Genomic DNA, 24145 nt, shown 5'->3' with positions numbered 1-24145 from the left:
ACTCATTTCATAATATCAAACGGTTTATTTTGAGGATGCCAAAGTTGACCACTGTTATGCACCTTTTGAGGCGACAGTAGAAAAATAGATTCAGTGAAACTAAATGCAACTTAATATCTACAAACATGATTTCTATGTTACAAGTACAAGGTACCTGTTACAAATAAACACAAGCAATCACACATTTTAGATGTTTCAGTCTTAAAAAGGTGCTAGATAACACTGTACACAAAAAAAAAGCTACATGAGATTTCAAAGAACTACTTGATGCAGGCTAGTAAGCTGGTAAAAGAGCTTGCATAGACATCAAAGTCATTTCTCCAATAAAGCCCAGCCGCAGGCAGGGGAAGGCACTGACTCCTACAGCAAAAAGCAGAACAAAGACTTAATGGGACACTTTCCTGGCAAAAAAAAAAAATAGTAAAAGGAATCTGGTATGTTGCATTTTTTCCCCCCCTAATTAAGCAACTTAGATGGAAAAAATATTGTTCTGCTACTATATTTAAATCTTCTGCATATTTCTGTAAAGTTAGAAAAGGTATGGAGGAAATGTTTGGACATCCAAGTCACCTATTACGGAACAAGCTGCTCTCGATGCATGACAAATTCAAACGAAATGGATTTCGGATACACAATCTGTTCTATACCACACATTCCTAGTGAGACTTCTCGACAAAGACACAAACACAGTGTTGTCCACTACAGTAAAAACACAGACCTTCGACGACCACTAAAAATGTTTTAGAAACCATTAAAAATTCAATAAACCATGTGGAGCTTAAGTCATTATATACAATTTTCATTTTAAGAGATGAGCAAGCCTTCACCGACTTTTTCCTTTTATTCCGTTTCTTGTTCTTCCCTTCTGTTAATACAGTTGTTTCCTGCAGTGCAATGCGAGTTTTTACATCAATGGCCACCTGGATCAGGTGATTTAAAGAGACGTAGAGCTACAGTTGTCAGCAGTTTGCTTTAACGGCATTAGCACTGTTTGCACACGTCCTCCGCCTCCCGAAAGATGGCAAAGAACAAAGCAGAGGCCGTGGTAAAACAAAAAAAAAAAAAAAAAAAATCAAGACAATCCAACAGGCTAAAGGGGGTTTGTGACACAATGAAATGTATTTAACTTATTGAAGGTAACCAAAAGAAAAAAATATACTCTTGTTAAGGCTTTAGATTAGAACAACTGATGCTAAACTAACAAAAGGGAGCTCTTCACATGACGACCACTGCACTTTGTGCTAAGGACTGGCTATTGACCACAGACTGATATGTACCAACAGACCTGACCGAAGATGAGAGCATACAGTACTGAGATTGTCTGAACACCTGCGTGTTTCCACCTCGCACACAGACATGCGCACGCACTCGCTCCAGCTGCCAGATCGACCAGTCAACAGCAATCCGTGCCGTTGCTGAACATCAGTCATCACGCCACGCTAACGGTTTTCTGATGTATCACAGCGATAAAGTCCCTCCCCGTGATCCTCCTGACCACACTAAACTCTGCTAAAAACAACCACACGCACACACAAACACAGACGCTGTGATAATTAATGCCTGATGCAATTATCTAACTGTTTCCGGAGAATAACGAGCTCCGACGACCCTCTTCATGAGCCAGCTGCTGGTTTGTGTCGCAGTCTGACCTTTTCGTCCTCAGGAAGGATTCTGGGACATGAGGAAGTAACCAGTCAGGTAGCGTGTTAAGAAAAATGCGATAGGAAAAAATGGAAATGGATGCAACAGGAGCAATAGAATACAGCCGGATGTATTTACACATAATTTAGAACAATACTTTGCTGCAGACTGTGTCCCATTGCTCCCTTTTGAAGACCAATTTTCTTCTCCGATTGCTGCTAGTATCAGTCAGGGTCATGGAGAGTCTTTCATCACTTCGTCACTGAGCTTCGTTAATTTTGTGACCAGAGTCTTCCTTAATATTTAAAGTTACCAGACAACCCCAGCATTCCTCTACAGCATCAGGACCCAGCAGACTTTCTAATGACATCTCTTACTTGTTCTATTGTCTGACTGTGTGATGGATAGCACATTGTGATAGAGGTAGGACAAAAGGACAGATTCTATAAATAGCAACCATCTCTTACCCCCTTTTCCTCTCAAACACATACAAGCATGCAGTCACACGTTTAGTGCTTTGCTTTCCACAGTGATGGATAGCCATTCATCCCTTTTTGCCGTTTCTGAACTCAACCTCTTGGTACTTAACCGGGGTTAAAGTGCTGATTTCTTATAAGGGTAGTCGGGTTTGCTGGGGGATCTGCGGTCTCTGACAAAGTCTTCAGTGACGCTGTTTCTGTGAGCTTGCTGAAGGGGTTCTGGGCCTCCACCTAAAACCATGTCTTCTGGAACATCTCTATGTCCTATGTGCCTCTCTTCGTAGTTATCCATGTTCCCACTGGGCGATCGCAAATGGCCTAATCCATGAGTCAAGTCTGTCTCGTTTGATCGTCCCTTTGGGAGATGTCCCATGTGAGGATGGGCCCCAGAAGGGCTGGCCAGGACTCCATCATGCCTCTGAGATTTAATACTGAGGACATCCAGTCGTAGTGGGTCTTGTGCTGTTCGCCCCTGCATGTGGCCCCCGGACTGAGGGTCAGAAACATAATTGGGGTGATAAGACGTGGATGGGTTGCAGCTGTGGCTGTACAGGTCTGGTCCTGCGTAAGAGGGCAGGGGGTGAGAGGAGGTCGGGGTTGCAGGTCGACAAGAGAAGTCATACAGATCAGGAAACTCTGCTTGAGCCTCCAGCTTGGGTTCGGGGGCGTGTCTCTTGCAGGAGTGGCCATGCCCAGGGCCGTGATTGTGAGCGAGGTGGGCAGATGGGCATGGCCCATGGGGCAGTAGGTGGCCTTTGGAGCCTATGGGGCTGTGAGGGCCTTCTCTGTCCATTTCTGCCATGTGCTGCTCTCTCAGGGTCATAACTGAGACGCCTAGTGCGATGTCAGGCATGAACTCCCTCATGACGGGCTCCAAGCTCATCTGGAATAGAAAACAAATGATAAGATATAACCCGGCTGACCGTCACAGAGCTTATCACCACAAGCTAGATAAAGCAGCACAGAGGAGGAAGTCTCTGTCACACACATACTTACCGGCTGCTGGTCTGAAAGCAAAGTTCGACCCATAGCCTGTGGGTTGGTGCAGTCTGGGGGCTGGGGCCTGGGCACAGAGGAGTACTCCGAGCTGCCATGCTTGCTGGCCGCATGGCGCTGGATCAGAGTGCGGTTGCAGGGATAGGAGAAGGAGCGGGTGGGGGTTGGCAAGGGAACACGGGGGCGCCAAGCACTCTTGAGATGGGGGTGACTGGGTGTGGTTGGAGGGTGGTAAGGAGGAGGTGGGGGAGGCAGGGGAGGGTGAAAGCCTGCTACGCCTTCCATGTCTGTGAACATGCTATCCATGGCCGGACTGCTGTTTACACGACAACGACCCACCTGGCGCAGGGCCAGAATTGGACTCTCGTCTCCAAACCGTTCGTCCGGGAAGAACTTATATGGGTTCTAAACACAAAAGAAAAAAAGTATGCCACAATTATAAGGACAAATGCCTTTTAAGTCAGCGTCTTTTCACATGTTCGTCTGGTAGTGACTCAGCCTCAGAAGTCTCATCTTTCTTTACCTGCAGCAGCTCGGTGGCTCCATCTGCCAAACCAAACTCTCTCAGCACCCGCAGTTGAAGCTCATAGCTGACTGTGGCTCCTTCACCACAGTTCAGGGCGTAAGCCCTCTGGACCTGCTCAGTGTGACGCAGTTCATGCAGCCTACGGATCATATCCTTTACGACAGACAGAGGTGGCACTACAACAAACAGGAAAAAGGTCACTAAAAGTGTTATTTTCTAAAAATAATCATAAACGTGATTTGAGAAACTTAATTTGCAGCATCTTGATAACATTAGACAGCTGCTGGCTGAATATCATATGTTATTATAATGGTATGTGGGAGCAACTGTCACAATAAATCCATGTTTGGAGTAAAGACTCCTGGTTTTTGTCTGTTAAATGTAGCTTTCTTTTTCTCTAAAGTCAAAGGCTCTTCTTCCGTTTCCTCACTGACTCTTCTGCAAAAAATTTTTTTTCCACAAACGTTAATTTTTGGTTAAATTTCTTAGCTTGGGGGTTTCGATTTAGTAATGGACGCAGTCGCTTCAAGAAGGTAGCCGATGTATTTTCAACACGTGACCGAGCGACTTGACATCCGTCAAGAATGAGTTGCATCTGGTGGAGAATTTAGTAGTTTAATAATAATAATAATCGGGTTTAAAATAAAACAGAAAAAATTTAGATCGTGTTTTTTTCTCTCAGTGGCCCCCGTACCAACTGTCCCACAGAATGGTACCGGTCCACGGCCCGCGGGTTGGAGACCACTGGGGTTACACAATAATGCGATTCCAACGGCTTCCAAAAGCTGAGCAAAGCAGCTTGGCGCTGAGAAGTAACACTTTAAAGTAATTAATATCACCCAAAAGCTGCTTTTCTCAGCATTCCAGAGTAGTCAGAATAAAGTTAGTTGCTTAAACAGTCAAAGAGTTATTACAACAGTTTAAAGATCGTCTCTTATTTTCTTTCGCCTGCGACAGTTCCAAAGTTACAGGGCTAAGAACAGTTTTTGCCTTTGCAAACAATTTTCCAAAATAACCTCGGAAGACAATCCCCTACCTGGAATTTCATTAGCCACAACGGATGGGGCTGTGCTTGAGTTGCCTGCCATTTGCTGGTGGTTGATCATGTGACAGCACTGAGGCACAGCATTGTTGACCATGTACAGCGTGTCTGGGACATTAGACATGCGCACGAGTCGCAAACGCACCAGGTCAGTCTGCTCCACCATCATTTCATCGAGCACCGACTGAAGACGGGTGAAAAAAGACAAAGAAATGAAATCAAACAACCTATGAGCGACTCAAGGACATAGAGTACACTTTACAAATTTGTTCCACTTGACTGACACTTAATTTAATAAAAACTCCCCAGCCCTATGGGCATGTTGATTAATATTCATGCCCAAGGTGAGGTCTACATGTTACCGTGACAATCTGCAAATGAACATAAAATAATTTCTGTCAAGAAGACAGATGTAACGCTCAATAAAAATGGTCTGCATTCATAGGAGCAGACACTTGCAGACTTCATCATGTCTCTCTGAAGTGAACGGGCCTCACCTTGGCTTCTTCCACGTATGGAGAGAAGAGGCGAGGACGCACATAGATGCCGGCGTTCTTTTGCCTTAACCAGGCATTGGCTTTCCCTCCCTCAGCTGTGGGCAGCATGTCTAGAGGTGGGGTGCTTATTAAACCCCTCTTGAGCTGTGAAAAGTGTAAGCATCAAGGATCAATGCTCCGCCAATGAAGGTCACGGTGCCCCCTATTACCCACTCTTAAAAATACAGAAGGAGAGAAAAGGCAGACAAAAGGACTGCTGACCGCATCTGCGAGGACGTCACTGTTGGGAGGCAGGATGTGCTCAGTTCGGATGAAAGGCAAGAGGGGGGACAGGATCTCCTTCAGCTCCTCCACATCCAGGTCTCTTCTTTTCACTCCTCGCTTGTTGACGCTATGGGCTGTGCCGCTCAACAGGTTTGGCTCTGGGTTAAATAAATAAAAAAAGGTTAATAGTGAATGAAACCATGATTTTATAGGAGAGCGTGAAGGATGTAACCTTATAGCAGTTTCTATTTGCTTTGTACCACATTCATTTAGCATTGTCTGTGGTTCAGACAATGCAACTTGTGGTTCAGGTTTCTGGGCTCCTTAAAAGGTTTCTTTTGGCCCACTTTGCTAGAATGACATAATACTTCTTTTTTGAGCACAAGTCAAAGAACCGGTCAAACCCCAATAAATGTGACAACTTTTTTTTTTGCTATTGTTAGGTTTATTTATTTATATACATATATATATTTTAAATTGATATTTAGGGGACAGAGGGGTGGTCTGGTAATTTTCTCAGGGTGGTGAGAGGAGTTGCTGAGAGGGTAATTATAGTGTATAATCTTACCCCTGTCTGCCATCCTCTTAATAAGCTGCTGCTCCCCCCACTTAACAACATACTTGAGAATATCTTGTTCACTCGCCTGCAAATGAGAGCAAAGTGCAGACAAAAAAAAAATCAAGAGAGAAATAGGACAAGGAGAAAAGAAAACTGGACATCAGGACACAAGTAGAGAATGTTGAAAACAGACAGAGGATGCTGTTAAAAGAAGATAAGGTCAATATGGAGCATGTTTGGGGTGTGCCCCTGCAAAACTCAGGCCTGGTTACTTTGCATGCAGAGATGGATTACAACACTTCACCTCAACCATCTGTTCTATTGCTCGACTCGGCTCCAGATTACACACACACATACATACACACATCAGCTTTGATTAGGCCTCTGGAGAGAAATCCCTTTAAACCCATAACTTTATATTTAATCCGGACACTCATCTATGGAGTGGACATTTGTTTTATAGAAGACTTTCTCCCCAAATGAAAAAGTCGGGTGCCTGGATGAGACTGTTTCTCATACCTGTAGGTAGTCAGACTGAATTGCGCTCAGAAGGTGTTCTTTGCCAAGCTCATAAAGAACATCAGAGCTGACAACCTGACTGAACTCCTCGCACAGGAAGTGCATGGCCTGCCTGTGGATCCACTTGGAACCATAGGGCTGGGAGCTCCACTTCAGGATGGGTACCAAAGTCTCCAAGGACAAACTTTCCACAATGATGTCTTCACAACCTGGGAAAAATGAATATAACTCGAGTTACTCCATCATCCAATCAGAAATCTGGTTTAGGCTCTTCAAAACATGACAGCATGTGTTCTGTTTTTATCTGCTATTATCCAGTGACTTTACTGACACGGGCAGAAATGAATGTTTACGTTTGTTTGGAGAGTCTAAATCTTCCACTATGATCTACATTTGTGCAGGAAAAGGGATGTTTACCCAAAATATCACCCATTAATCTCAGTCTCTTTTAGGATATAGTAAAAAAAAAGAAAAAAAAATCTGCTTTTGTGCAAAAAAGCATCTTTTAAAATTCTGTACATTTCCTAGTCTTCACTGTAAACAGAGATGACCAACTGCATGAGTTTGCTTAATAGGAAAAAACAAAGAGTTGAGTAGGTTTTTTTGTGACAATGAAAGGGGAACAGAAAGAAGAAAACATTATTTCTGCCCCTTTTTACTTAATCAATAAAGCCATAGGTACACTTTTTCCCTCTCTCAAAGCAATAAACAAAAAGAAAAAATACAGCAGATAGCAAACACTAACAAATGTGGCCTTCTTAAACACAAAATATAACTCTAAAATATAGGCAAAAATATACTTTTTTTAAGGTAAACACTTAGGATGCAATTTTAAAACACTATATTTACTAAAATTCTACTACTATTTATTATACCGTTTATGACTTGGAAAATGCAGCCAGAGGTGCAATATTTAGACCGTATAAGAAAATATTCAGTTGTTAGGTTTTATTTTACTTGTACTGACAGACCACCAAGTGAGTTACGCCTTTCAGCTCTTTGTTGAGTATGTAGTGGTTGAAATCAGAAAACCTCAACAGATGTTATCAGAATAGATGTAAACCATATTAGTTGGAATGTGTTTAAAAAAAACATATTTGAACACGTTTTTGAAACAAGGAAAAGGTTTTTGACTGGTTGATGTTTATCTACCAGTGTTAAAACTTGTTAGGTACTAAAAGGCATGCATTAACACCTAATTGTGTTACAACAGCCTCCTTTAATTTGCTCTTTAAACCTTTAAGTCTGGTTGTGTTATTTTTCATTGCTGGAAAACCAAAACAAAACACAAAAGAGAAATATTTAATCCTGACCGTTTTGAAAATATGCGCTGTTTTTAATTTTTGTACCACTGCTACGGCATCAGCAGTTTGGATTCTTTTACTGTCCCAGGGAGTCTTCCTCTAGTAGCCCCCACATCCTCCATGCTGAGCTTTGTAAACCAGAGCACATACCAGAACAGCAGGCAGTTGCTTTACTCTGCAACTCACCAACCCACAGAAATGCCTTTGATACCTTGATGTGTTGCGGTCTCAAGCTGCCTTCCCTTTACCGTGTTAAGTAAACACAGCAGCCGGAGGAAGTGTGTTGTGTGAGCGTAGCAGCACACACACACGTACACACACACACACTAATGTGAACGCACACGTATGCATAAATCAAAAAATGCATTAAAAGCCACAGAAGGCTTTGGAAATTATGTACATGCTGCTCAAGCCATTCGAAGTAGCATTCTGCTTAGCCAGCCCAGTCAACACCAGCACTCAAATTCACACTAAATTTAAAAGAGATCCATTTATAGAGATGTAAACTCTTTGGTGTCACTCCAGATTAGAACATGACAGGTTTAGTCAGGTAAATCAATTCCAGTTCCAAACAGCGAAGATGTAAAGTGACTGTGAAGTTCTTTGACAGACAGTACAAAAAGGAAAACCCAGGGCTAATGATGTCTAACCAGAACATCACAGAGCTGAAATATAACCTTGAGGCCAGACTGACCTGTCCATGAGTTCAGGCAGTAGCATTGCTTCTTTGGGAAAATGTTATCTTAAAATCTAAGACTTTTTAGCTACAAACCACCTTGAAAATGTGCAAAGAAAAACTTGCCTGATCAAACAAAACTAAACAAATGCTTATAAATTGAGGGTTCTGTGCCTCTCCGGGGATAAGGACAGGATCTTCAACATTTAATGTAGGCGTACAGGGTAGAAAGAGACAGCTATTTACCTTATGATAATATCCTATATTAAGACCATTGAGTGTATATTAGAACTGAACTGAGTAAGTGTGACATCACCCATAGAAAATGGCTTATTTCCAGCTCCAAACAAAGTTAATTCAGCTGCTATTTTTTCGCGATACCAGAAATTGTCAGTAAGCAGTGATTGCTTCAAGTCGGTCTGAGTTGACCCTAATATGACAACCACTAACCAACTCACCAATCAGGAGTGAGCTTGTAGGAAGGCCACACCCCTACCACCTGAAAGTGAGCTACACGAAACCTGCCAATCAGATGTTTTGATTGTTTAAAGTGAGACCACATACTTTTATTGAAGCATCGGATTGGTTAGTTTATAACTTGCACTACAGAACAAAAAGGATTAGCAAGAACATGTTAAAAAAAAGGTAGCATGGAACTAGTGTGTACTTCCAACGGAATACAAGAGGGAGGAGGGGTCACTCAATCCAGTCCTCATATTCATTCAATAATTGAGACAGGTACATTTAAAATCTGCCACAGACAAAGAACATCCATTTCTCCGCTCCATCTTTGCTTTCATTTTCAAGATTCTTTAACTCCAAGCATTTACCTTTACATCTTTGCCCCTTTTGTGTAATTGGAGCAGCAGTGACCCCCACCACCACCACCTTTAGCACACACACACAAAAATAAGCAATTCCCTGTTTGGGATCGCAGCAAAGCAAAAAGCTCTGGTGTGTGTTAGCCGAGCAGAATTAAAAGCGACAGCCGGGCTTTTAAAACGCAGCACTTTTTATTATGAGGTGGAGATTAGAATCAGCATTTCATCTAACACCCCTCCATGGGCGGAACTCTACAGTCGTTGGATTTTCAGTCCACTGAGAATCCAAACAAAAACAGTAGGAAGTGGGCTCTAAACAAACCCAGAGGGGGAAAAACAGGTATTAAGACTTACTGTTTTTTTATTTTATTTGGTGGACAAATACCCAGTGCCTCAAAAACATTAAATGTGCTCTAATGATAAATCTTAGTGGGAGAAAAAAACAAAACATGGCACTACACTAAAACTCCACAAGCCCTTCAGCTCACTGACAAAAATTAATAAGGCTTTTAATTCTGGCAATCATTTGAGTGAGATGGGGTTATAAAGGGATGCCTGTCTTCAGAACTACTAAGCCATATTAAAAGCCTGGAGAGGCAGAATTTTTAAACAGTCAAAGGAAAGCAGTAAATGAGCACACGAGGGAGAAGAGCGTGACAGATTAAAGGGTCTTCTCTGAACCAACCAGTGCTTCTCTGTCGCATTCAAGAACTGCCAGTCACTGAGCTTTGACTGGTTACGATTGACTACAGCAATAATCAAGATAACTATCGATTGGAACACAAAGTATATGTCGAAGGATGTTTTTGGAAAAAGAAAACGAAAGGAAGAACCTAAAGATGACTGGGTGAAAGGGGAAATGGCACCAGTTAAACACGACGTTTCCCCACTGTGGCTTCATGGGAACTGATTTGATCTGTGCTAAACGGAAGCAGACGAGAGATGAGGGGATAAAAATACCCTGGAGTGGGGAGGGGGGATGGGAGCCCAGAGGAGGTGATGGCGTATGTCAATGAAGCATTTGCCTGATTGGTGAGGTTTTTTTTTTTTTTTTTGTGGCTGCAGTGACACCCCAGAGACGCTGCAGGTGTGAATGAAACACGTGGCGTCTAATCACTTTGCTCACAAGAAGCAATACATGGATTGTCTATAAGTGACGTCACTACAACAGCTACAGAAGAAGTCCTTCCTTTTAAAGTCCCACTTCCGATTTCCAATACGCCATAATTGATATTTCAAAATAAAATTGTATGAGAACAGAGGACATTCCAACACGGGGCTGTGATAAAAAAACACATGGGTGTTGAATTTAGCCTCATGGATAAATGTGCTGACACAGAACACAGGCTGGATGTTCTGGATCGTCTCTTTAAAGTACATCCAGGTGACAAAAAAAAAACCCAAACTCAAGTCGTTGAACTTTCAGGTAACACTGGTCAAATTTCAAGACTTTGCAAGTCAAGTATATTCACAGAAAAACAGATGAGAGATAAGATGTTGACGGAAAGTTGTCTGCTCAGACACACAGAGCGCCTTCTACCCATGTGCTTCTGCCAGCCACAGGGCTTTCATCTCTGCACGTCAGCAGTGTTTTAAACTGGAGTCAGATCCACAAACACACTATCTGAGCATGAGACATTCTACAAACACACACAAAGAAAAAGATGACAGGGAAACTTAACCCGAAATTACCCAAATTCACATGAAAAGAAAAAGGAAAGTTAGGCTCACTGTATTGAGTCGTTAAAAGCAGCTGCTTTAGTTTTGATAGACTGGACAAGCTTTTTGGCTTTGACATTCATGATCAAGGCTGTTTTGCTACATTATAACAATCTGTGTTGAAGGTCTTAAGCAATTTGTGGTTGAGACCTTGGCAGGATTGAAACTAGTGCACTCAGAGAGCAGGAAGGAAGGAATTTTCAAGGAATGAAACCACAATCCTGATGTAAGCATGGAACAATATTCTCAAAAAAAGAGCTGGTAAATTAAACAAAAAGGAAAATCTGAATATTCAACCAACTATTTAATTTATTCTGATATACATTTACATCTGTGAGGAGAAAAAAAAAGCCTTCATTAAAAGGGATTTTGTTCTTTTGCATTTTTGTAACTTACCTTGAGCCAACATGCTGAATTCCAAAAACAGGGCAATGTGATATAGCTCCATAGCCTCCTCCGTACGTGTGCTGGCTCCACGGCCCCCTGAAACGAGGGCTTGCACCTCGCCCAGGCTACCGGCTGAAGGGCTGCCGCGTAACACCAGCCCCAGCTCCACCACATCTGTGTACATGCAGTGGAGAATGACCTGCACGTACTTCCGTGGAATGATGGACTCATCCAGCACGATTCGAGTCGGAGTCTGCAGGGTGCGCTCTGTCATTTCCTCTCCTGTACGAATGCGTCTCTGCAAAAGATTTCTAAAGAAAGGGGACCGTGCGGAGAGGATAGCTTTGTGTGCCCTGAGATCTTCTTCTGGGGTCCCTGGGACCCCCGGGCCAGCGGCAACTCCCGAGCCCCCTGCTGGGGCTGAAGCTACAGCGCCTCTTTCATTACAGCTTTCAATCATCTCTGAGTCTGAGGAGAAGCTCAGCAGAGCATCATAGTAGCACATGTAGTCAAACAAGCCTTTCATATCTGCCTCCAATGAGTTAGGTGTACCAAATTCTTCGCTTAATTGAACAAGTACATCCACGTTCTGGAGTCTAGTATCCTCCGATCCGCCCACACCGAACTCCCCAGTGTACAAATACTGGAGCAGGGCAGAAAACATGGGCACATCTATCCCAGCTGTGTCAACATCCATGAGGACTTCCGCTCCATAACCTGGGGAGGACGACAGCAAGGTCTTGAAAAACGGGCAGCGGGCAGCCAGGATCGCCCGGTGAGCAGGGAAACATGTTCCTTGGAAGATAAGGTCTACATCAGTGCAGTATTTGTGCTGGTAAAGGGCGGCCAGATCACGCTGCAGGCTGGGAGCATCAGCACGAGCCAGGCTTGCCTGGAAGCTCAACTCCTTGAGGGCCGCCGTTCCCTCATACTCTTCCACCAAGGCGTTGGTGTCGCGGACGTCCCAGCCAGACAAAAGCTCCCGCATTTGTCGAGCATGATCAGCTGAGCGGCTGGACTTCCTCCTCTTGATGAACCTTCTTTTAAGAGTTGCCAGACCAAGACTCTTCTTCTTCCTGTCTGCAGGCCGTTCGTGGCCATGCTCAAGGCTATACAGCTTTGTCTCCCAGCCATATACATGATGAGAGTAGGAGGAAGTCCCTAGAAGGGAAACAAAATAATAAAAAAGTTCATAAATCATGGGTTCACCTAATTATGATATGCTAGTTATGATATGGAATTCTTAACAAATATTTCTAAATTTTCAGACAATGGGGGTGTTATTCTTCTGAATCAGCCAATCTTCAAATTGAATAAAGGCTCAGTTAATAAGCATTTCACAACACTGCAGGTAATAAAAAATGACAGAACAAATATTCCGATCATTTTCATAGAAATGTTTTAAAAATTGCTGTCAAATGAGACATGCACATATTTAAGGGTAATTTTTTGTCTCCACATAAACTTCAAATAGACAATATTTTTCTGTTTTTAGCTGAAGATGCGTCGATCTTTGTCAGAACAAGTAAAAACGCTTAAGCTGAAATTAAAACTAAAACACCTGGATCTAGTTTTACGGAAAAACAATTTGCCCTATTTTCTTTGATGTAACCCCCTTTATGTTTTTTAATAAGTCAAAAACCAATTATAACTTTGCTTCACTTTACAAGTGCAATCCGTCTACGCTTAAGTCCCATCAATTAGACTAAATGGCAGCCGGGTTTGGCTTGCAACGCAGAGCTTGCACAACAGATCAAGTTCCCGCAGGGAAACTCCTTCTGCCAGAGTTTCTTTCAGCATCCATCAGTGTGACCTAAATTGTAATCATTCTAACTCTGTGAATCATCCCTGGACCAAGCCAGCTCCACAGCTCAGAGGAAACCAAAGAGATCTCAGGAGATCCTTAGATAACTTGGCTCCTACAACAATACCAACCCTTTGAAGTCCACAAAGGTCTTAGACACAGATCCTTTTAGATATAACCAAAACAGTTTGAGGGGGAAAAAGAGAAGTCCCTTAAAATTACCCTTGAATCATTTCTGCAGATTTTTAGCTATCAGGGACAAATATTAGTTGTGCAGCTGGAATAATGTGTTGGAAAAAAAAAGTCTGAAGACTGTAGATGTTCCCCAACTTCAAAACAAGCAAGCGACATAATGAATGGGTGCAAACCAAAATCAATCTTAAAGAAATCTTATATCTATAATAAAGTGGCAATAAAGATAAATTGGAGACCTAGTTTCTCTGTCACCGTGATAAAGCACACAGGAGCACCTTTTAATGCATCTGTGTCAGTTTTAGAAGTCAATTGGATAGTTTAAGAGCTCACACGTATAGAATCACTCAGCTCCTGGGCTTTTAGCTGGCATGGAAATAGGTTGGTGTAAAATGGGAGCTTGTCCATCAATTACGCTCTTAGTATGCAGTGGTAGGAGTCAATGTAAAGTTGAATTTTTACAGAGCGTGTATGTATTTGATCATCAAACACAGAGACGCTAGATAACTGTTATACTACGTTCACACCGGCCTCAGCATCGTGTGTTCAAGCTACCACTACCATTTAAAAGTCTATGTAAATGCCTGTTTATGGACGTCTTAGGCTTCCGTGTTCAAAACTATCACATTCCTGGGTTGCTACAAGACTTTTTAAGTCTGTTTTCAGGCTTCATGTCCAAAATCACTTGACCAATCAGGGACTTGTATTTGGTAGTGAATCTGAGTTCAGCATGTCCTTGAACGTGCAACACATGCCTGGTGTGGACGTAGAATTACTTAAAAAGCAACTTAACTTTAATTCAAGTTAAGACATGTCTGTGTAACCAGCTTTAAATGAACGTACCTATAAAAGTCTGTTGTGCCTGCGCATTTCCCCCAATGCGTGGGGAGCATGAGTGCGGATAGCTGGATCCATTGGCACCCATCCTAACGTCTCTTCACTTCCTATTTGGGGGTCCCCCCTCTTGCTGAGTCATTCTGCTCAGACCACGTGTTCCTTTCAGTCCTCAGCTATGGGTCAGGCGCAGATCCCCTGCAGAATCCTCAGAGCCCTGGGCTGCCATGCCTTAAGGAGGAGAAGATTGAAGCACAAAGAAAAGGAAGATGGTTAAACCCTAACAAAGTGATTGGATTTGAAATGTTGCTGACTTGACATCAAACAGGGATTACACTTTGATGAGCTTGGACCATAACAGTAGACTCTGTAAAAAGACAATGAATGGCCTGAGGCACTAATATCCGGAGTGCCAAACAGAAAAACCTCTTTTACCATCTATCACAGCCTTTGGGCAACACTGATGTTCAGTGCAGCGATGAATCATATCTGTATCAACACTAAAGTAAATTTAAAGGCTTTAACTTTATGAAATATTACCAAGAACAATGAGAGTTCAGGATTTTATGTAGAATCTTCAATAGTGATTAGAGTCAACTACTGCTTCCCACTCAGTGCTTTTCCATGCTATCCATTTCAGATTAGGCATACAGTGGTGGACAAAATTGTTGGTACCCCTCAGTTAAAGAAAGAAAGTCCACAATGTTCACTGAAATGACTTGAAACTTTCAAAAGTAACAATAGATTAAAATTAATTGAAAATTAAATAATCAAAATCAGCCATTACTTTTGAGTTGTTGATTAACAGAATTATTTAAAAAACAAACTAATGAAATAGGGCTGGACAAAAATCATGGTAGCCATAACTTAATATTTTGTTGCACAACCTTTTGAGGCAATCACTGCAATAAAAAAGGTTTCTATATTTGTCAATGAGCCTTCTGCACCTGTCCACAGGTATTTTGGTCCACTCCTCATGAGCAAACTGCTCCAGATGTCTCAGGTTTGACGAGTGTCTTCGAAGGAGTTTTTTTTCTCCAGAACTAAAAAGGTTTCTTTTAAGTTTTATGATAAAATTCCTTAAATGTTACTTATGAGCTTTCCACATCTTTCTATTTATAGGAAAACAGTCGTTTCTAATATAATATAATTGGCTGTGGATAATTACGTTATTGTGTTTTCAAAAATTATTAATATTTAGTAAAAAACTTCACATCATAAACACAGAAGATAAAATCTAATTGACCTAGTTGTTTTGGCAGTGACACCCAGATCTGGTTGATGGAATGAATATATATATATATATATACATATTGTGAATACATTTTAAACAGGAAGGCTTTTACAATATAAGAATTTGAGGGTCCATCTGTAAACATGAGTCAGTGGGTATACTTCTCACGTCTGTGGAAAGCAGCCTTTTCTATTTCTACTGCATTTGTCCGTAACAAGGTGAGCTGCCGGTTCACTTACAGGCTGGCAGTATCCAGTTCTTTTTGAGCACTGGCTGAATTTCTTCTATACTATGCTGTTTCAAAAGAATTATTTTTTATTCTGAACCAAATTTTAACACCCAAGAGAATTATTTAGTCAGTTTCTATAATAATTTTGCGTAATTTCATAAAAAAATATTTAAAAAAATAAAATCAGAAAATTGACAGTGTTGATTTGAAGGAAGATTATTTTTAAATGAAACTCGCATCGACTCACAACTTCATTACCAGTTGAGACTTTTAAAACAGCCAACCAGTGTGAGAATATGGTGATGCATCGGACCTTTTCTGTCAAAAAAAGCTGCACAAGGACTACAAATGCTTTTTGCCGTCTACATTTGGGCACAAATCCATTCCAAACAAAATTCCACCCAACATTTAAACATAAACATGTCATGAGACTCAAATCGGAATTAAAAAAATGACTTTTCAACCGTAAAAATCAAATATTGTAGATGCAAAACAAATAATGTAAAATAAATCAATATTTTTGTAAGAAATATTGTTATTATTTGGTAATAAGTGTTTAAGGTTGCCATGATAGTAGCAGAGACCTTACTAGACTTTTTGTGAAAAAGATTACCAATTACTTTTCAAAGTAAAGGTATTTTTACCTCTAAATCATAGTACTATAATACAAATGTGGACATTTAGTTATTGAAGTGAACAAAAACAAAGTCTTATGTGTTTAAAGGCAGTTTTTTCTGAGTAGAAAGAGAACTAAAGTGTGATGGGAGATCTGTTTTATCTCAGCCTGCTAGTTTTTTCTTGTCTGCCATGCTAATAAATCACAGTCTGCCCCTGTGCAGCAGTTCTCCCAAGGGTTGATGCAAAGCCACAGTCTGAGTTAAAAAATAAATAAATAAAAGTCACAGAGCCGTCTCAAATAGAACTCCCAATAAAAACTGTGGGTAATGTTCAATTCTTCTGACTGCGCTAAATGGCTTCTATAATCTTCACAGGGAATTAGAAACTGAATCTGAATAGGTAGGAAAGGGGAAGCCCTAAATATATATATATATCTTGTTTAGCCATTATTAAATGTAAAAGTAGGGGTCCTACCAGGAAAACAGCAGCAGGATAGCAAAATAAACAACTACCGTAAATTTAATTTCGGTTGCAATGCAGATTTCTAAAATTGAGACTTGACACATAGTGTCTAATTAAAAAAATGTGTGTGTGTGTGTGTGGCGGGGGGGGGGTGTCCTGTCGATAACCAAACATTAAAACATTTTGTGCGGTTTAGACACTGACGGCGAGCTGCTCCGACCAGCTCACACTGAGGGGGAGGAGGGCAACGCCACATACGGGGGGAAGGCAGACACCGGCCGGGCTGGTGCAAGCGTCCCTAATGAAAGGTGACAGGAGACACTCCCTGCCCCCACCTATCCTTCAGGTCTAACAAAGCTACACACCGTTTTAAAACAGCTTTTTCAGTCGTTCCAATCCTTTTATCTCATTCTAAAAGGAAAAATACAAGTCACTTCTAAATGTTTACAAAGCTGAGCATCACCTATCAATGTGCATTACCAAACAGAAACGTCTTGGCACAGCAATAAGGATAATGTATAATTCAGATGACTTACAGGGTCCTTTATACATCATTTATGACGATTTTTTCCATCATTACTAAAGAAATAGAAAATGTCAGCAGGCAAGCCTCCTCCAATGTGGAGCAAAGTTCCATCTGGATGTCCCCATTGTTTCGGAAACGCCTTATACCACCTTAAATAAAACAAATCTCATGCTCTGATAATTGAAGGAAACAAAATACTGTTTAATCAAGATTTAAATGAATTATGAAACATTTAAAGTCCCACTTCGATCATCTTCTGATCTATCTTCAAGAAATTCGTCCGGGAGTCATGGGAAGGACTATTAGCATGGAGCAAGTTTTCCCCACTTCCCATCATCCACCATTTTACAGTCTCTCTTGCCAGCTTACAGCCCTCTCACACCCCCGACCTACCATTGCTGGTGTAACAAAAATGGCAACACTGGAGTTATCCAGCCGTACATTTTTGTGCCAGACACCAGCTCGGATGAGGAAAACGAAGATGTACCGTTACATGGATCTAGTCGTCTACAAGTGGATGCATCAGGATGGAGCTTATGGCCTGCCGATTGTTGCTTTTGCAAATGATATTTAATTGTCCACTCCCGATTCTCAACAATTTGAATAAAGAAAAACTCAGAAATGCAATTTTAAGCTTAATTTTTCTTTACATATGTTTTCTATCTTAATTTCAATAACAAACGCACAACAATATTGCACTACACTGCTTGACTGGGAGCTCTAAATGAAGTTAAGCCTGGGTTTTAATGGGTGACTTTATTAGGCTCAATGGCGCAGACACAATTTTCCTGAGGAAAAGCAAACACTAAGTCAGTGTCACCATTAAGCTGCAGAGACACTGAAAAGCTTCCCCTATAACACCTTCCTGTCTGCAAGCAGACATTACACTCCACTTTGACTTTTTTTTAAACCTTCACATAAAAAGCACTTTAGGTTAATGATTGCAAACGAAAAATGTTACTAGGGATTTTTCCTCACCCCCCCCTTGCTTGTCTATCTGGCCACTCTGATCCTAGAAAACAAGAAGGAACAAACGTTTTTACGAAACGGGAGAATAAACAGAGAAATATATGACCTCAGCCAAAGGATTTAACAGTTGGGTTGCTACTAAAACTGTTACATGACACGTGAGGAGAGCTGGCAAGTTTATGCATTTTGCAAAGCCGTACAGAAATAAGCTGTAATTATAGACTGTTTCACTCCGGCGATATTTGATATAATCAGAGGTTTTCTAAAAGGCTCATAAAGGGGAATACAGCAGTGTGCAGAAACCACCAAGATCTCACAAGGAGTGACCTCCAGGTTATTGATGGATCTTGTGCAGATATTTCTGTTTGACAAACCCACTGTTGCATGGAAAACAAAAAGGGAATAAATGGCTTAATCTGAAAAGATGATGACTGAAAGCACAAAATTCAGGGTCAGATTGCTCATACTGGCAGTGGATTTTTTGTTTTGTTTTATAAACAGGCATGTCAGTATCACATCAGAGCATCAGTGTCTGACAGAAAGGGCCACATGAAATTAAAGCAACCGGAACAGCAAGAAAATAGACTAAACAAAGAGGAGACAGAAAAAAAAACAGAGGAAACAAAAATCTCCACAATGATGATTCATGGTCAGCGCCCTCTGGATTAGCCAGTGTCAACTAACAATATAAATTCTGGTGCTGTGTACTTGACATTTCACCAACTACGATGTCAGCTGATTACACGTTGCACAAACCATACAGTAGAAATGCCATTTTCATTCAAAAACGTTCACCTTTTGTCTTGTTTGAGACTTTACAGTAGAAAGGACTTTGGATGAAGTAAATGTTCAACTACTGTGGAGTGCAGTTGTTTTCTGCCAAACAGGAAAACTGACTGTTCCAAACAGCCCAGCAGTTGATCCACAGAGAGTGAACGGTCACTCAAAAGAACAAAGAAGGCTTATTTTAAGATTGCTATCAGTGTTCAATGGTTTCTACCCATGTTGGTCAGTGTAAACAACATTCAGGCCAAAGTCCGGCTAACTATGCAGCAGGTTTTTACAAGTTCTCTGCCTGTCATGATAGGATTGGACTTCAGAGCATGCAATGAAGTAATTACATGTCATTATCTGTCCCTGAAGCAAATATATAAATACACAAACTAATGAAAGACACATATGAGGCTACAGTTCATACTTTTATCAGATAACAAAGAATTTTGGTGACAACTTTGTTGACATCTGACAGATCACTCAGTTTTAGAAAGCCCAACATTTTTTATGTGCTGCAAATAATCCCTTAACAATTATAAATCTTTATAAATAGATAATGTTGCATGCTGGGAAAAAAATTGCAATAAAAAACAAAAGCGGAGGAATAATTTATACATAAAGCATTAACAGGATGCCATTTAAAAATTCTATTAAAAATGGTTTACCACACACACACAAAAAACACGCTGAGAATAAAAAAACGAAACAAAAAACGGATTATTTCCTTTATTTTAATTAAAGGCTATTCAAACATTGAGATGACAAAGAATCCGTCAACAGACCAACAACTTTAGGGACAATAATCCCCCAAACAGCAACATGTAGGTCAATCTGTTAAGTAAAATTTCACATTCATTTGTGACTTTATGAAATTCACTTCAATCGAAAGGGAAAATAAATAGGCATCGCTTCCCCTGAAACATGTAGAAGGAAATCGATCATTTGCAGGGGCTTCGTTAGCTTCTCACTGAGCTATTGTTGCTTTCCGGGCTACCGGTGGGATGTCGCTGATAAACCGAAACCGTGCTAAAAAAAAGTGTTTATGAAAGACAAAACACCAGAGTAACATTTTCTGCATCTGATAAGACTATATATTACTCTCTAAACCGGAGAGACGAATAGCAAAGTCATGGACAGCGCTACCCTGCAATTAGTAGCATATCCTCAGAGGCTAGGGTTAGCTATCCGATTCCGTGTCGCTTTGACTTTACCCTTCGGAAACAGCGTTTTAATTCGATCAGGATCCAAAGCAACTGTTGCAAAGAGGGCACTGCAATACGTTCACCAAAAAATTGACGCGCTTTAAATGGATTGTTAGTCTCCATACCTTATTTAGTTCTTCCATCCAACTTGTCTCAGGCAGAAAAAGAGAAAAAAAAATGCAGCTCAACACCTTCTTTTCCCAACTCTGCTCATTACGCACGCTTCGACGTCAACGTCCGCATTAAAGCCACAATATGTAATCATTTCCACTTGAAATGAGTTTCCGGTGTTATTCTGGTGGTTTTTTTCTTCCCAAAAAGCAAACCGAATGTGGGTTTATTCTCGGTTCAGTTAGGTATTTCCCCCATAGTGGCTCAACGCCTTGTTGGATGATTATTATGGCCTATCCCAAAGCTACTAATTCGAGAATAGCAGAAACGCTACTTGAGTTTCCTGTTACAAATTTCAAAATAAAACGATTTTATGTTCTTAACAAATGTTTTCTTTTAACAATATCTTCTCTTTACCTCATATGCTGATTCAAAGCAAAATGAATGTAAACTCTTTCCTACCGTAAAATAAAGGAAAAAAATCCCATCTAACAATTTTGTTTTTTCTATAGTTTTCTGCTTCAATTGTGAAACCGGAATAACAGTCCTACTGTAACTTCCGGTGGCTTGAAAAGTCAGACGTACGCTGACGGTCGAAGAGGCCTTTTTATACCTGGAAGACTCTGCAATGATCAAGCGCCCCCTAGTGAACAATTGACGGCGATGTGAGTGGTTTTCTACCCTGAGGTTTACCTTTGGTTGGATCAAGTTCCTTTAGTATCCTGATGAGGGCGTCTGGATACATAAAATTGGTGTCTGTTGTTGGAAAGGCTTAGAAATAATATTATCAAAACATACAGAAAAACGGAAATGTTACAAATGTTATAATCTAAAACCTCAAATAGGTTGCCTCACAAAAAACAGTCAGTTACCACAAATTATTTGTCCTGTAAAAGAATTTCTTTAAAAGTGCACAATTAGGAGCAATAAGTTGCTATAGCCAATCAAGTAGCTTTAATTTTAATATTATATGTCTTCATATCTCACATCTATTTAATAAATTTCATATTAAATTCATGATTAATAACTATAAATTTTTGAATAATATTTTCCACTTCAGAACAAGCTAAACCATTTATGACAATGTTTTATAGTTAGGACCGTTCATTTTCTGTTTTCTTTTTATTGTTATTGTTTTCCAAGATACAAAGACTATTTAGAAAATCTTATTGGAATACTTTACTGTACATAAGTTTATTGTCTTGTGTGTCCTTCATTAGATGTTTTTTTTTGATAAATTCAGTTTTATGATGCTTCCTGAAGCTTTTGTTTAATGACCAGATGATTATATTCTCCCCTTCCTTTTATACTGTATACTACATATGTAAACAAAACTGAGCTTCAGGCTTATAACAGTCCTTGGTTTATATAATTCTCCAAATTCATTTAACTTTAATCCTTAACTGGACAGTGACAATGGCTCTATCCCAAAGACAACTCACTGTGTTTACTTAAGTATGTTTATCACTTGAAGGCAACTCCTCCCAGGAAGCATGATGGGAAGTATTTAAAGTAGATGTCATCTGCTTGGATCTCTGAAGCTGTGTGGAGGAACATCCTCTTTAGCTGAACACTAAGTGTTTGACTTGAAGCAAGGAGGATGATCTCTACCTTCAAGAGACCATCACTGACTGGACTGCTGCTGATAAAAGCCATTCAACAAACCCACACATCAAGAATCTACAGCAAGCCACCAAAAGATAAGATTGGACCAATGGTAGGACTGCTTAGTTTTGATAACATGATGAAGATTTGACCATTGTAATGTGATAATTATAACACCTTACAAAGAGGTTGAATGCAGCTAATATCTAAAAATTGCAACATTCATATCAATTTATCCTATAAAACATCACTATCAATTATTTATTTCCTCAAAGGTCTGTATCTTTAAAGCTACACTTCGATGAAGGTAACCAGAGGAATCAAAGCGTACATTCCTTCAAGGCCAGCAAAGTAGAGAACATGTTTTATTAATTCTGTGTACATATGTCAGTTTCAGAATCTGGCCTCTGAAAAAGAATGCTATGATGAAACTGCAACAGACCAAGCCGGCATTTATGCTGCTATAAATCTGCTGATCTGTCCTCGGGGACAATCAGAAGGTTTTTTACAAATGGCATCTGAAATTAGGAATCCCAGAGTGGAAAGAGACACATTGATGGACCGCGGCAAGAAAAACATGTAAAAGCTTTCAACACTGTGTAGTGAAAGCAGATGTTCAACTTTTTTTATAGGGTGAAAAATGTGGACGACATAACAAAGTAAATTATTCTGGTTTACTTTTTTTCTGTGTTCCAGAAAGCAAACTTTTAAAAAGGATGACTCCTGTTCTTTTGCAATTTTTCTACAGCAATCTGTCTTTGCCCTGTGCGTGTTTGCTGTGACTCTCCTTGCCCCAGCTGGATGGATCATGCATCACGTTCCAGAGTACCGACAGAGAACACCTCCACATCCATGACAGCTGAGAGAACTCTGCATTTGGAATGACCCCCAAGTTTGTGCAGCTTTTAAGACAAGATGCCACTTTGGAACTAAAAGATGACGGAGCGTTTGATACATATTCTTTGCAATACCTGGTCAATAATGTACTGTTTTAAATAAAGAAAAATGTATTTTTAGTTTTTTTTTTTGCAGCTACAAATACACATCAATAAATCCCTTGTACAACACACGAAAACCTCCAAGTTGGGTTGCTTTTAACTTGAGAGTTGAAAAGGAACATACTCTTTTCTGGGTTGGGTTAAAATGAAACCACTATGAAAAAAAATGTGTTGATCTAAAAAAAACATCCCAAAAACCTATGCAAACATAAATATTTCAAGAACTGGGTTGGGTGAAATGAGAAATATTCTTGATTTTTAGAATATTTTTGTTGCTGCATTTTGTATCCCATGTTTTATGGTGCCCACATTACTAATGACGTTTTTTTTAAATTGCTCATGGGGACTGATAATGGAACAATAGGTTATGAATCAAGGCTGATTTATAGAAAAACTAAATTAAGGTATTTATTATGGGGCTCACCTTAGGAAAGTATAAAAACACTTGCAAGTACATTAGTGTATTTTGTCCAAGACATGAACTGTGTGACAACCATCTGTTGCACGTTTTATATGCATCTTTTACATGCAGCAGATGCACAGGGATACGGAGGCAAACGCACAGTGTTTTTGCTCTGCTTCAGATAAGGAATCGTTTCTTGCAAATTTTGAATGACAATTTGTCAAAGCTGGATCAGTCCATTTGGAAAGGTGTGACAGAAATATGACATATAGTTGATTTTTTTTTCTGTGCGTCAAAGAGATGTAATTGTCGAGTTTAAAAATAGGATTCAACAAGGGGTTTGTCCGTGAATGGCATTTAAAAACGAGCAGGAAAACGACGCCAACCGCAACAAGATCCGTTCCGCCGAGTGGTACAATCAAGCCGTGCCTAGTCTGGCTGCAAGGAGGTATTTCCACTTTTTCGCTTCTGAGGAACGTCGGAGAAAGAGGGTGGAAGAAAAAGCTGGGAAATCAATTGACAGTCTTGGTTTTATGTCTCTCCAAGTGTCTGCAAAATGTCTACCAAGGCAGAGCAGTGTAAGTACGGCTTTTTGTGTGTGTTTTTCCTGTTTTCTTTGCGAAAGCGCTCGGTGGAAGCGGGAAACGTGGATTTTTGTTATGTTTTTGCTCCCTTCTCTTTTTGTCATGAGCAAGAACGCGAAAAAAACGGGGAGCTGTCCTTGGTGATGAAATCGCGGTTGCCAAGGCAGGTT

At 40.4% G+C, this 24145-nt stretch overlaps 3 protein-coding genes across 11 annotated transcripts in view; 2 read left to right on the top strand and 1 right to left on the bottom strand.

Moving 5' to 3' along the window:
- Window positions 1–5: 5 nt before the first annotated feature.
- On the bottom strand, window positions 6–20973 carry btbd7 (BTB (POZ) domain containing 7). The gene is made up of 11 exons (XM_004082558.5): window positions 20400–20973; window positions 14270–14491; window positions 11440–12591; window positions 6524–6732; window positions 6014–6089; window positions 5443–5603; window positions 5182–5325; window positions 4679–4868; window positions 3640–3818; window positions 3117–3521; window positions 6–3003 (listed from the first exon to the last, which is right to left on the bottom strand). The coding sequence occupies exons 2-11, from the start codon at window positions 14349–14351 to the stop codon at window positions 2236–2238; spliced, it is 3366 nt and encodes a 1121-aa protein (XP_004082606.1). The 5' UTR covers window positions 14352–14491; window positions 20400–20973; the 3' UTR covers window positions 6–2235.
- LOC105356928 (cytochrome c oxidase subunit 8A, mitochondrial) lies at window positions 20953–23006 on the top strand. The gene is made up of 3 exons (XM_078940287.1): window positions 20953–21050; window positions 21860–22102; window positions 22739–23006. The coding sequence occupies exons 2-3, from the start codon at window positions 21986–21988 to the stop codon at window positions 22844–22846; spliced, it is 225 nt and encodes a 74-aa protein (XP_078796413.1). The 5' UTR covers window positions 20953–21050; window positions 21860–21985; the 3' UTR covers window positions 22847–23006.
- Window positions 23007–23511: 505 nt separating this feature from the next.
- unc79 (unc-79 homolog, NALCN channel complex subunit) overlaps window positions 23512–24145 on the top strand; it is a 34137-nt gene continuing 33503 nt past the window's right edge. For all 9 annotated transcript variants that reach the window (XM_078940277.1, XM_078940279.1, XM_078940278.1 and 6 more), the window contains exon 1: window positions 23512–23969. In XM_078940277.1, the coding sequence (XP_078796403.1) occupies window positions 23948–23969 (22 nt within the window). In that variant the 5' untranslated portion in view covers window positions 23512–23947. The remainder of the gene's footprint in view (window positions 23970–24145) is intronic.

Source organism: Oryzias latipes, chromosome 22, assembly GCF_053564925.1.
Source record: "Oryzias latipes strain Hd-rR chromosome 22, Olatipes_Hd-rR_3.1".
Lineage (NCBI taxonomy): Eukaryota > Metazoa > Chordata > Actinopteri > Beloniformes > Adrianichthyidae > Oryzias > Oryzias latipes.
Note: the sequence above shows the minus strand (reverse complement) of the source record. Positions and strands in the feature narration are given on the sequence as shown.

Excerpts from the sequence above, each read along its gene's own strand:
- btbd7 (XM_004082558.5), bottom strand. The coding sequence starts at position 14,351 with ATGGGTGCCAATGGATCCAGCTATCCGCACTCATGCTCCCCACGCATT. Across the intron at positions 5,604-6,013 it reads TAAGAGGATGGCAGACAGGG|AGCCAAACCTGTTGAGCGGC; the intron begins GTAAGATTATAC and ends TATTTAACCCAG. Across the intron at positions 4,869-5,181 it reads CATACGTGGAAGAAGCCAAG|TCGGTGCTCGATGAAATGAT; the intron begins GTGAGGCCCGTT and ends ACCCGTCTTCAG.
- LOC105356928 (XM_078940287.1), top strand. The coding sequence starts at position 21,986 with ATGATCTCTACCTTCAAGAGACCATCACTGACTGGACTGCTGCTGATA. Across the intron at positions 22,103-22,738 it reads AAGATAAGATTGGACCAATG|CAATCTGTCTTTGCCCTGTG; the intron begins GTAGGACTGCTT and ends ATTTTTCTACAG.